General features: G+C 49.5%; 2 protein-coding genes across 2 annotated transcripts; both read left to right on the top strand.

Moving 5' to 3' along the window:
* Positions 1–3,503: 3,503 nt before the first annotated feature.
* BO82DRAFT_345861 (uncharacterized protein) lies at positions 3,504–9,406 on the top strand (the record flags this gene model as incomplete). Its single annotated transcript, XM_025633723.1, has 3 exons — positions 3,504–5,093; positions 5,133–7,194; positions 7,369–9,406. 3 exons carry the CDS (start codon positions 3,504–3,506, stop codon positions 9,078–9,080), a joined length of 5,364 nt encoding a protein of 1,787 aa, XP_025487307.1. The 3' UTR covers positions 9,081–9,406.
* Positions 9,407–10,071: 665 nt separating this feature from the next.
* On the top strand, positions 10,072–11,106 carry BO82DRAFT_294752 (uncharacterized protein; the record flags this gene model as incomplete). The annotated part of the gene is made up of 2 exons (XM_025631835.1): positions 10,072–10,506; positions 10,669–11,106. The coding sequence occupies 2 exons, from the start codon at positions 10,072–10,074 to the stop codon at positions 11,104–11,106; spliced, it is 873 nt and encodes a 290-aa protein (XP_025487306.1).
* Positions 11,107–11,245: the final 139 nt, after the last annotated feature.

The following is an 11,245-nucleotide window of genomic DNA, read 5'->3' as shown; positions in this document are numbered from 1 at the left end:
CCTAATGTAAACCCTAATGTAAACCCTAATGTAAAACCCTAATGTAAACCCTAAACCCTAATATATTTATTATATAAATAGTTAAATATCAAATTATTAAAATTTTCTAAGATCTGATATAGGTTTAATTGTAATCCCTGGTAGAGTATAGTTATATATAAGATATCCAGCCAGGCAATTATATCGGCTTTGTATAAAAGTTGTTTAAAGTATATAAAATAAGCAATAAGTAATTTATTATTTTTTTAGTATATTAATATAAATTATTAAATAGCTTTCTATTATTTGCACAGATTATAATATAATTATATAAAAAATTAAAAGATAATTTCTAAATCCTAGGATTATCTATCTTCTGCAAGCTGGCGGAGGTGTAGAACTAAAGCCTATTAAAACTATTCTAATTAATCCTAGATATAGTTAAAAATATCAGCTCTAAAAAGTCGGTTGGATTGTAGCTTTGCTTTAATAAAACAAAGCTATATATACAGTATATACAGCTTGCTGTTAAAGTAAAATAGATCAGACAGACAGATTTTAAGTACTAAATATACAATTTATTATATATAAAGCTGTTAGATCTTAGTATGAGATGTATTTAGATTAGTATATAGCTGCTGGATCTTAATATATTAATTTTAGAGTTCTTATTAAAGCTGCTGTACTAGCAGAATAAAAAGTATTAATTTAAATATTATAAAAAAAATTTTTGTATAATTAGGTAAAACAGGCAGGTTAGGACAAGACTAGTAAAACTCTTATTCTAAAGTATATAATAATTATTTAATTACTATTACTAATAGATAGGTGAACTATTTCTAATATTATAGAAGAAACTTAAATTAGTTCTAACCTAAGCATGCCGTACAAACAAGAAGGAATAGTTAGAGAATAAAAAGGTTACAGAGGTCCGGTGGGAAGATAAAGAGGCTGCAGTCACATGCAGCAAGTGTTGCGGGTCTGTCCCATAACAAAAATAGCTTTTAAAAAAATATATTATTTTTTAATAAAACTTTTTATATTTATTATACTGTATATCTTTATATCTTATAATATCTAGGAATTAAAAACTTAGAAACTAGTTCTATAAACTACTATTTTTATAAGACAGCTAATAGTGTTTTTAACTGCAGTAAGATCCTCTACTAAAGGATCTAATAATAAAAGTAATAAACTATTAGTAGTAGAAAAAGTTTCTAACTCTAAACTGCTATTAAAATATAATAATTACTGTAATATACTGTATTCTATAAGTAACTAAAAAAAATTAGAATTATTAAGAATAAATAAGTTAGTTAGATATAGAATAATAGCAGTCTATTTTTTTTAAGACTAATTCTTACTATTCTAAAGATATAGCAAGATTCTAGGAGTTAAATACTGGAGGGGGTTTTTAAGTTGTTGATATTACAACTCCTCTGTTAGGGATATATAGGCAAGCTGTTGGTGGTTCACCATACCCTTAGGGATTACCCATAACAATTTATATCTAAAGATATTTAAATACTAGAAAATAAAACTAATAAATAGGTCTAGTAATTGTTTAAAGTACTACAGAGTATTTTTTATATCTTATAGATTAAAATCTAAAGTATAAAGCTTTAAAAATAAAGTCCAAAACCTTTTTAATCTAAATAAAAAATATTATATAGTTAACTAAAAACAATATGTAATAATAGTATAAATAATTTAAGTAGTAATAAATAAGGTAATAGACCTTTTAAACTAAAAAACTAAATCTATTTCACAGATAAAAGAAGATTTTTTATATACTTTTTATAAGGACTAGAGGGTGAAATAGTGTAGTAAACGAATGCCTTATTGCGATAACCAAGGTGGTAGTATTATACCTTAAGGTGTTGTTGCTGATCTGCCTAACTTCGCAGGACAACTGCTGCCTTGGGTGGTTCCGCGACCGCCTCGCTTAGCCATCACATGGCTGATGCCTTAGGCCCTTTTTTTGTATACATTCCTTCGCGATTGATATCACGAAGGTTGGAAGGGCTCGCAAGGCCCTTACACTTTTTTTAGTACCTGAAAATATATGCTGGTTTACTATATAGAAGAGTAGATAAAAGAAGTAGAGCAGATAAAGCAGATAAAGCAGGGTGTGCTAGATCTGTACCGTGACATCAGGTGCCAACTGGTATCTAAAGCCAAACTCTCTATTAGGGCCTTGGTCCCATAACAAAAATACAGAGTAGCTGTATATAGTTTATTATATATTATGAATATGGAATTATCTATCTCATTTACAACACTACAGAACTGTACTAAACTATATTAGTATAATTTTTAATAACTTAAAACTACCCAGTAGTTTTTAGACTTAGGACTAACGACTGGTGCAGTGCGGTCTGGTGCGGTCTGGTCCTTAGTTTTTATAGTCTTTTCCAAGGCCTAGCCTTTACTCTGTTCTAGGTATATTTATAGCTGCTTGGGTGCCTAAGGCGCCCAAGCTGACTTATCCCACGGGCTACAGCACCCGTCATTAGTAGTTACAGCAAGTTTCAGCTTGATTAGTGGTTGTTGTGGTTCTCATCCTCATCCTAGGTCTATTTCCAGCCATCATCTCAAGGTTGGGTTGGAGCGACGGATCACTCGGAGACTAGTAGGTACAAATCACCGGCAAATTACGTTATTCCTGGTAAGATGCTGACCAAGCTTGTGGGGAACCGGCAGTAAGCGACCCGGAAGCCGTTCTAGCGGTATTCAAAGTCTCAACCAAAATACCCAACCACCTGTCAACGGCCGTGCGGCGTCAGCCGCAGGGGGATCAAACAAGTGGCAAGAATAACCGACAGCTGCAATGCGCTGATTGGCGCCATGGGCTTGGGCTTCAGCTCAGCCAGGGATGGTCGACGGGGCGGGGTGGCATGCATCGCTGTCACGTCTTGATTGCTTCCGCGCCCGGATTAGGGTTGCCGAAGGAGGGTTAAACTGGAATCGGACTCCACAAGTTCACACCTCTTGCTCTTGGTGGGATCTGTGTGATCAGGCCGAGGCTGCAGTATGACATGCAGCCACTCCTACGCAGTCTGCCGGTGCGACCGAGATGGCTGGCTGACCGCAGAGACACTGAGGGGAGGGGTCTGCTCTGGAGGAAAGTGGAACCGCTCTTGGGGCGTCTATCCTGCTGCACGCCTAGACCAGGCCATGGCCCTCTCATTGGAACGAGAGATACGAACGGTTCATGCCCAGCACCAGGGCTAGCTGAATGGCGGCCAGTCGACCGGCCACTAGGCCACTTACGTGTGCTTTTCCCATCGATATGGGCACCAATTCTCAGCTCCCCACTGCAAGTCACGACGACTTAACCACTCGCACTCACTGTACATGACTGCTAGGTTGCCACTCATCTCCGTCGGGCATAAAGACCACTGCAGCCCCTCCACATCATCACCGACGGATTTCTCAAGTTTTCAGCAATTATTCTCAAGTCGGTCTACCTCCCCTTGTCCCCTTATTCTCTGGAAATCGTCATTATTGGACGTGTCATCGTTATGGCTGGCAGGAACGCATCATATCTGTCCGATGCGCGGTACGTTTATGATTTCGTCGTAGCCACCACCCAGGCCAGCATCAATGCCGGTCTCTGGGAGTTTCTATCCCAGTCCACTCAACCGGTCGAGTACATCTCCTTCCTGTCCGATCCGAAAACCGGGCTTCCCACAATGGAAACTACACTGGAAGAGCTGCTGCACAAGACTGGCGGGGTCAACCCGTTCGATATCCCCTCCGACACCCCATACACCGACCCGCGGATCAAGTTCATCAACAAAGCCCGTTTCGCGGTTGGGATTAAGATTCAGATGGGCATCCCGCCGCTGTGCTCCCCTAGCGACTCCCCGCCCATTGTCAACCTCGGCAGCGATGCCAGCAAAGTGGTCCTGAATATGTACTGTGCACAGATTACCGTGATTCAGAACCATAAAGACCCGTATGATGACGACCTCAGCTCCTGGAACGTGTGGAGTCAGGCTCCTGCGGATCCCTGGATCATCCAAACCCAGGTGGATCTGGTGATGAAGGATCTTGATAAGGAACTAAATAGCTCCGAGTACCTTCGCAAAAATCACAAGGTGCGCGAGCAGCTGCGCAAGAAACTGGAGAACTTGTCCGGCACCGCTTTCAGCCTGCATCAGCTGTTGTTCGATCTGGACAACGCCGTCCTGCAGAACAACTATGCATTCGACCGAGTCAGCGACCCGGACGTCAAGTTCCTCCTGGAGACGAAATTCTTGCAGATATACGCGAAGAGCGCTTCCGAGCATGGCTGGCCGCTCGTTGCCATTACCGCAGTCTCGCAGGAGCGGGATGATTCTACCCTGCAGATGACGGCATTCGAGCGGACCGTGAATCCGGTCAAGGACAGCAGTGGCAGTGACCTGGCGAATCCTTCCCAGAGCGCGCAGTTGGCAACCACCCTGGACTATGTGTGTGTCGTCGACAACAAGCCTGTCCCGCCCATCTCCCGCTTGGGCTGGAACTGGGTATTGCCCCAGGATGTTGGGGACAGCAGCGGGGTCATTGCCATCAACCGTGATATCTTGACCCGCCACATCGCCACCAATCTCCACACGACGGCCAAGACATCGTGCTTTGCCATTGAAGTTCAGGAAGCCCGGCTTGAACGGCGCGATATTGACCGGCTAGATCTCGCATTCCCCGCTGGTAGTAGTCATGTCATCCACATGGAGAGCCAGGCAGATACCGAAGGCTACCAACCACATGATGAAGTAAATGAATACGAGGGTCCAGAGAAGATGAAGGTTGGAGCATATGTTGAAGTGCAGACCAAATACGCCTTGGATGTGTTTTTTGAGGCGTCCAGTGTCCGCGTGGTCCAACATTCTCAAGTCGACCTCAGCTGCAGCTTCGCGGCACCCCTCGATAACCCGCCAGTTGGGGGTGGACCGCGGAGCTTGTACTATATCGACAACACCTCCCAACTGAGAATGAAGGCGGTTGACAAGACCCTGACCGACACTTACAGCATCACCGTCGATCAGAAGGGCGGATTGCAACTGGTCAAAGCCAGCGAAAGCCTCGACGACCGGTCAGACAGCGAGCCTCAGCGACTGACGCCTGCCGTCCCTCGCGACAGTTCCCGGTGGTGGGCGACATGGGAGGAGATGACCGCCACCATGACCGCCACCATCTTCGAAGAAGTGCGCAACGACTTTAGCCAGCTGTCTACGGGTGATCTCCACGAGCTCGAAATCAGCCAGTTGCAAAGCTTCATCTTTCCCGGAGCGAGGGTCTTCACATACAAGGATCCCAGCTTCTCGGACCATCAAGATTTGGTCTGCAAGATTACATATCTTGACCCCGTCCAGGTTAGCCCGTCCCAACCGCCTCGGCAGTCCCAGCAGTCCCAGCAATCCGAGACAGGTCCAGTCGACCGCATCCCGGCTGGGGACTCTCACTGCTCCCCTCCTCCTCCGCCTGGTACAGTCGGGAAGCTGACGGCCTCCACAGAATTGATGCAGAACTACGTCCAAGGCGAAATCATCTCCCCGACTGGCAAGTTCGAGGCGTTACAGACAAGCAGCGGCCATGCTCTCCTCTTCGCGGTGGATACTCCCGGGGTATTTCATGTAATCAAAGAACAGAGCGGCACTATACAGACAGGATGGCAAATTCATGACCTCTCAACGGCGGGTATTGAGACCTACTTCCCTGGCCAGGCTTCTCATGCCACAGTGCATACTATCGACGTTGGCCAAAGTGCGGCGGACGGTAGCATTGGCCTGATGATGGCCGTAAATATTGATGACAATGATCATCTGTTCGTCTCGCTTGGTAACTCATGTGATGACACCTCGTGGGTGGCTCATCCTACCTGGACGATGCTGCCCTTCGATTCAGCCACAGAGGCATCTCAGAGGATTTCCATCACCGGGTCCCTGTTCGCCGAGACCCAGGACAGGAAACAATATTTAGTTGTCGATATCAACAGACCCCAGAGCACGGGTGACCCACATATCACCCGCTATCATATCGACCCTTCTCGAGCGAATGGGCATTACTGGGCCAAACACGACGTAGCTGTCGACATCGCCTCTGCCGAGTATCAGAGCACCGTTGGGCGTATCAGCGGGCAGCCTGTCGATGGAATCTACACAGCCGGGACCACAGGCGGACGGCCGCAATTTGTCTACGAACCGATCATAAACTACTACGGGGTGGGCCCGGTCACGCCGCATCGATTGCGGCTACCGGGAGATTCTCTTCCGTCGGCCATTGCCACAGCACATCGTGCCGGCACTGATGCATCAACGGACCTCTACGCGGTTGGCGAATCCACCTTGTACCGTTTCCCTGCCGATGAGCAGGGCGAGGACGATGAGCCTATTCCCCTGCTGACAAGTGATATCCTTCGTGGTACCGATACTCTTCGCGCCATGACGCATGACGGAGTCACCGTACTCTGGGGGCGGACTGCCAGCGACACCGTATACTACCTTAGCTGCGTAGAGGATCAGCTGAACAACCCTGCAGCGTGGCACACTCCCATACCGATTCTGTCCGGGGTTGAGCGCATCTCCACATATGTAAACCGGACGGACGGCGGCAATACCGTGTTCGCCTCGGGCAATGGAAGACTGCATAAGTTGATGCAGAACCCGGATCGTTTGACCGGTAATGGATGGCGTGAGCAGGAGATTGCAATCGCAGTCCCGCGCGATCGCGAACCCCTCAGTTTCATGTCGTACGTGACATGTGTCCAGGTCACCCAGCTTGAGAAGGAGCTGCCAGTGCAAAGTGCCATGGTCAACCTCTCCGCCAGCAGCCGCACCCCGGTGTATATCAACGGGCTTTACTATTCACTGTCTTCCACGCCGATTCAGGTCGCCACCGATCTGATGGGCTCATTGACTATCGTTGAAGCCACTGACAGCCTCACGGCTACCGCGTTGACGGTTTCGCTTGAGAATACGACGCTCACCATCAACCCCATGGACAAGTCGGTTGCAAAGCTGACTGCCTTGGATTCGGCAGAGAAACTACGAGGGGCCCGCTTCCCAAGTCACATCGTCGCTGGGGGCATAGACGGTTCGCCTGAGCTGATCCCCCTCATGGGGCCGTCTATCGGCGACGAAGATGTCGAAGCAGTGGCGACGAATATGACTCTCCTTGGAGAATGCTACGCGAAGATCTGGAAAAGGCCAGAGAAGCCGGATACTACTAGTCAGATTTCCATGTACCAAAAGGGAGCCACACCCTCAGGCGGTTTGCACACCTCGCGGTTCCGTCCTGTGTCCTTTGGGGTGATGGACGATTTAAAGCATCTCGGAAACGATGTCATCCATGGCAGACTCGGAAATATTCCCGGCGATATCCGCGATACGGTTGAGGACGGAGCGCACGAAATTGGCGCCTTGGCCGGCGATGTTGAGAAAGCACTGCAGGGACTCGGAGACATTATCAGCACGACGGCTGGTGACCTCTTCCAGGCGCTCAAGCACGCGGGCAAGTCGGTGGGTAGAATCGTGTATGACACAGCCTCGAAAGGCCTGCACATGGTCCTGAGGATCGGTGAGACGGTCTATCATGCTGCGCTGGACACATACCATGCTATAGTCAAGGGTTTGGAGTGGGTCTACAACAAGGCCAAGGCAGGTCTCAAGGAGCTATTCAGGTTGCTGCAAGCTTTGCTGGAATGGGGTGACATCAAGCGCACCAAGCATGTCTTGAAAAACATTACAAAGCTCTGGCTTCAGGATCAGGTGGACAGCATCCCTCGCATGCGGCAGAAGTTTGATAGTACGATTGCGGAGGTGGAAAAGAAGGCGAACGAGTGGGCCAACATCGGCGACTGGTCTTCAAGCCTCGGAGCAGCGACGACTACGAACGCGTTGTCCAGCAGTGCCACGGGCTTATCCAACGTCCTGACCCCGGACGCAAAGTATCTATCCGACAAGTATCGAGACAATGCCCACCAGCTGACGGTGGTAGGCGATCTGCCATCGGGAGACGGTGTTCAAAGCCTGCTTAACGAGCTGATCACAGCGGTCTCCAACGAGGGCCACGTACTGGAGGCAGTGGTTGGACAGCTCCAGAGTCTTGCCAGTCAGTTTTCTTCGTTGAGCGTTGAGCAGGTCCTCCAGCGCCTGGCTGTGATATTAGTCGACGGCACTCTATCCAGCTTGAAGGTGGTGGTCGATGCTCTGCTCAACGTGGTGGCCGTGATGGCCCAGGCAGCCCTGGACATCCTCGACACCAAGATCCACATCCCCGTTATCTCCACCATCCTCAACCAAGTCGGCATCAGTGATCTGTCCTTCCTCGACCTTTTCACCTACATCGGCGCTGTAGCTGTGACGGTGTCTTACAAGATCGCCGTCGGCCAACCCCCCTTCCCCAAGCACGACCGCTTCCAGCAACAGGTCAGCGTCGCAACAGCCTGGTCCGCCGTCGAAGACCTGTACCAGGACATGCAAGCCCTGCCCAGCAATGCCAAAAAGGGCATTTTCATGGGCTGCCACATGTTCTCCGGAGTCATGGTCTACGTGGGAAGCCTACAGAAGGCCTTTGACGCGGAGGGCCAAAAGGCCAATAAAGTCCTGGGGGTCATTGGGACGATTTTGGGGATGGCCAGTACGGCCACCACCGCCGCCGCCGACTCCCTCATCCCTATGGCCCCCATCGAGGCGGCCCCATTCAAGATCCTCTCCAAAATCACCACGGCAGCCAAGATCGGATGCAAGCTCGTCTTCGGCGGTCTGGGTCAGTGGACGTTTGGCAAAGTCGGGCTCAACAAACTCGTGATACAAGATGCTCGCGGCGCCGGCGCGATCCTGGATGCCGCACTGGTCCCGCATGCCGCACTGGTCACGATCTGGCATTTCTATGAGATCAGTCGGAGCCCAGATTCCATGGAACGATCGTCGGCAATCTCGAGCGAGGTGGGAAAGCTGGCGAACTATATCGCGCGCGTCGCGTATGCGGTCGCGGTGAGTGATGAAGAGGAGAGTAGTAAGCAGGTTGCTATTGTTGTCATGGCTGCTGCGAATGACGTTTATGCCGGCTTGCTGTTTGCTGAGGCTATGGTCGGGGGCAAGGCAATTGGCTGATCGGTTGTCTTATGTCTTGTCTGGTTTGGTCTTTTTGCTCTAGTTCTTCAACCCATCATAAATCCTCACGACCTCCTTGAGAAACTTCCAATGCACCTCGGTAATAACATGCGTCGACGTGGTGCCGTGTGACCCAAAGCCATAACCCAACAGGCGTCGGACCTCTGAAGAGAATGAACCACAGGCCCCAGAGATTTCCAAGCGTTCCATATATACTGTAGCCAATGTACCAACTCTACAGAGCTCACCGTCAGCTGCGTCAGAGGTTCAAGGCATGGTCCGATCGTTGTGAAGGAACGCAGGACTTGTTGTCTACTTTTGATCCCTGTCTTCACTGTTCCAATATACATTGAAATCATGTCTTAAAAAGGCGCAGTACCAGATTTTACCAGCCCTAACAGAGAGACATTGGATTCTAGAATCTTTTATCAAGAGAAGGACCTGAGTCGAGGGACGACATTAGTCTTGATAACAACGTGCCTGTGGAAGAAAACGGACTTCTTCCCTGTCCACATTCCCGGTATAACCATCGTGCTTAACCCCCCGGATATTATGATCTGCCACACTGAAACGGCTGAGCTGAGAAGCATTGTTATCATTCTGAGGTAGTAAGAATGTAGAAATCCCACCAACGGCGATGCTATGGTCGGTTACACCGTCCAGGTCTCGCGGACCTGGTCTGGAAATACACAAATGACCCCAGGGACTCAAAGAGCGGTGTGAAGTCACTGTTTCTATCATCATGTCAATCAATGAGAGGTCATATTCGATTCGTGTACTGTCGATCAAAAGTATATGTTGCAGTCGCAAGGCATTGCAACTTCGAGACTGTTCTTATGCATGCATCTGAAGCCCCGCGCCTTTCGGCGTCACCAATATAAATACACACCCCTTTCCCCTTCCTTTGCTCTGCGTGCCTCGTCTTATTCACTGCGTGCCTGGAGAAGCCACATACCCAGTTACTTCTGATCCCGACAGCCCTTCAATCACCATGGCCAACCATCACGGCACAATCCTAGATCTACGAGGACAACATGATGATCCACATGTGGACCTTCGCCCATCAATTGTTCGTGGCCTACAGCAAACACAGCCGGAGTTACCGTCTATCGTGATGTGGGATGAAGTCGGACTGAACTGTTACGAAGAGCTGTGCCACCATCCGGCCTACTACCTTCGGCGCGCGGAAGTTGAGATCCTGTCCCAGCATGCGACCAGCATCGCCCAGACAATCCCAGCTAACGCGATCGTCCTTGAACTGGGCTGTGGGTCGTTGACCAAAACCTGTCTGCTCCTGTCCGCACTCGCTGCCCAAGACAAACCGATCGCCTATTACGCTCTGGATCTGGTCGCCTCCACCCTCGAGGATAGTCTTCAAAGTCTCCGGACGGCGTTTCCGGCGGAGGGTCTGGTGCAGGTCTCGGGAGTGTTGGGTTCATATGAAGACTGTCTAGCTTGGATCCCATCGCTTTGCGACACCACGGTGGCGGGTGACCAGGGTTTTGTGGCCACTGCCGCCGCAGTTACCCCACCCTCCATTCACTTCCTCTGGATGGGCAATACAATGGGCAACATGGAGCTGACGGAGGCTGTCACATTCCTGACTTCCTGCCGGCGGGCGTGCTCCGACGTGCCATGTTCGTTCATTGTCGGAGTGGACGGGTGTCGCGACGAGGAGCGTCTGATGGCGGCGTATAACATGTCCCAGGGACCATTTCACGCGTTCATGTGCAACGGACTGGCGGCAGTTAATCGACTTCCTTGGGGGACAGTCTTTGAGCCCGGCCGCTGGCAGGTTCGGGGTGGCTTCGATCCGATAACGAAAATGATGCGATTCGGACACATGACGGTGCAGCCGGTGACGGTGCAACTGGACGGCTGTTCAATCACCTTCGGCCAAGGGACGTGGATTAAGCAGCTGGTCAGTGGCAAATGGACGACCGACGATGTCCGCGAAGTTGCAGAGAGCGCTGGGTTTGAGCTTTCCAGGTGCTGGGCGGATGAGACAGGCTCATACGGTGAGTGATGGGAAGGAGGGCTGCGTTCAGTTTCAACCCTCGCTAACAGCTTGCCTCTCGGTCCAGGTTTCTACCGTCTCGACGCCAGGGTAACCTGCTACCCAAGCAGTTAGTTGCTCATAGTAGTTGGGTCTCTATTATCTTTGC

Source organism: Aspergillus uvarum (genome assembly GCF_003184745.1).
Source record: "Aspergillus uvarum CBS 121591 unplaced genomic scaffold BO82scaffold_73, whole genome shotgun sequence".
In the NCBI taxonomy this organism is placed as follows: domain Eukaryota; kingdom Fungi; phylum Ascomycota; class Eurotiomycetes; order Eurotiales; family Aspergillaceae; genus Aspergillus; species Aspergillus uvarum.
Note: the sequence above shows the minus strand (reverse complement) of the source record. Positions and strands in the feature narration are given on the sequence as shown.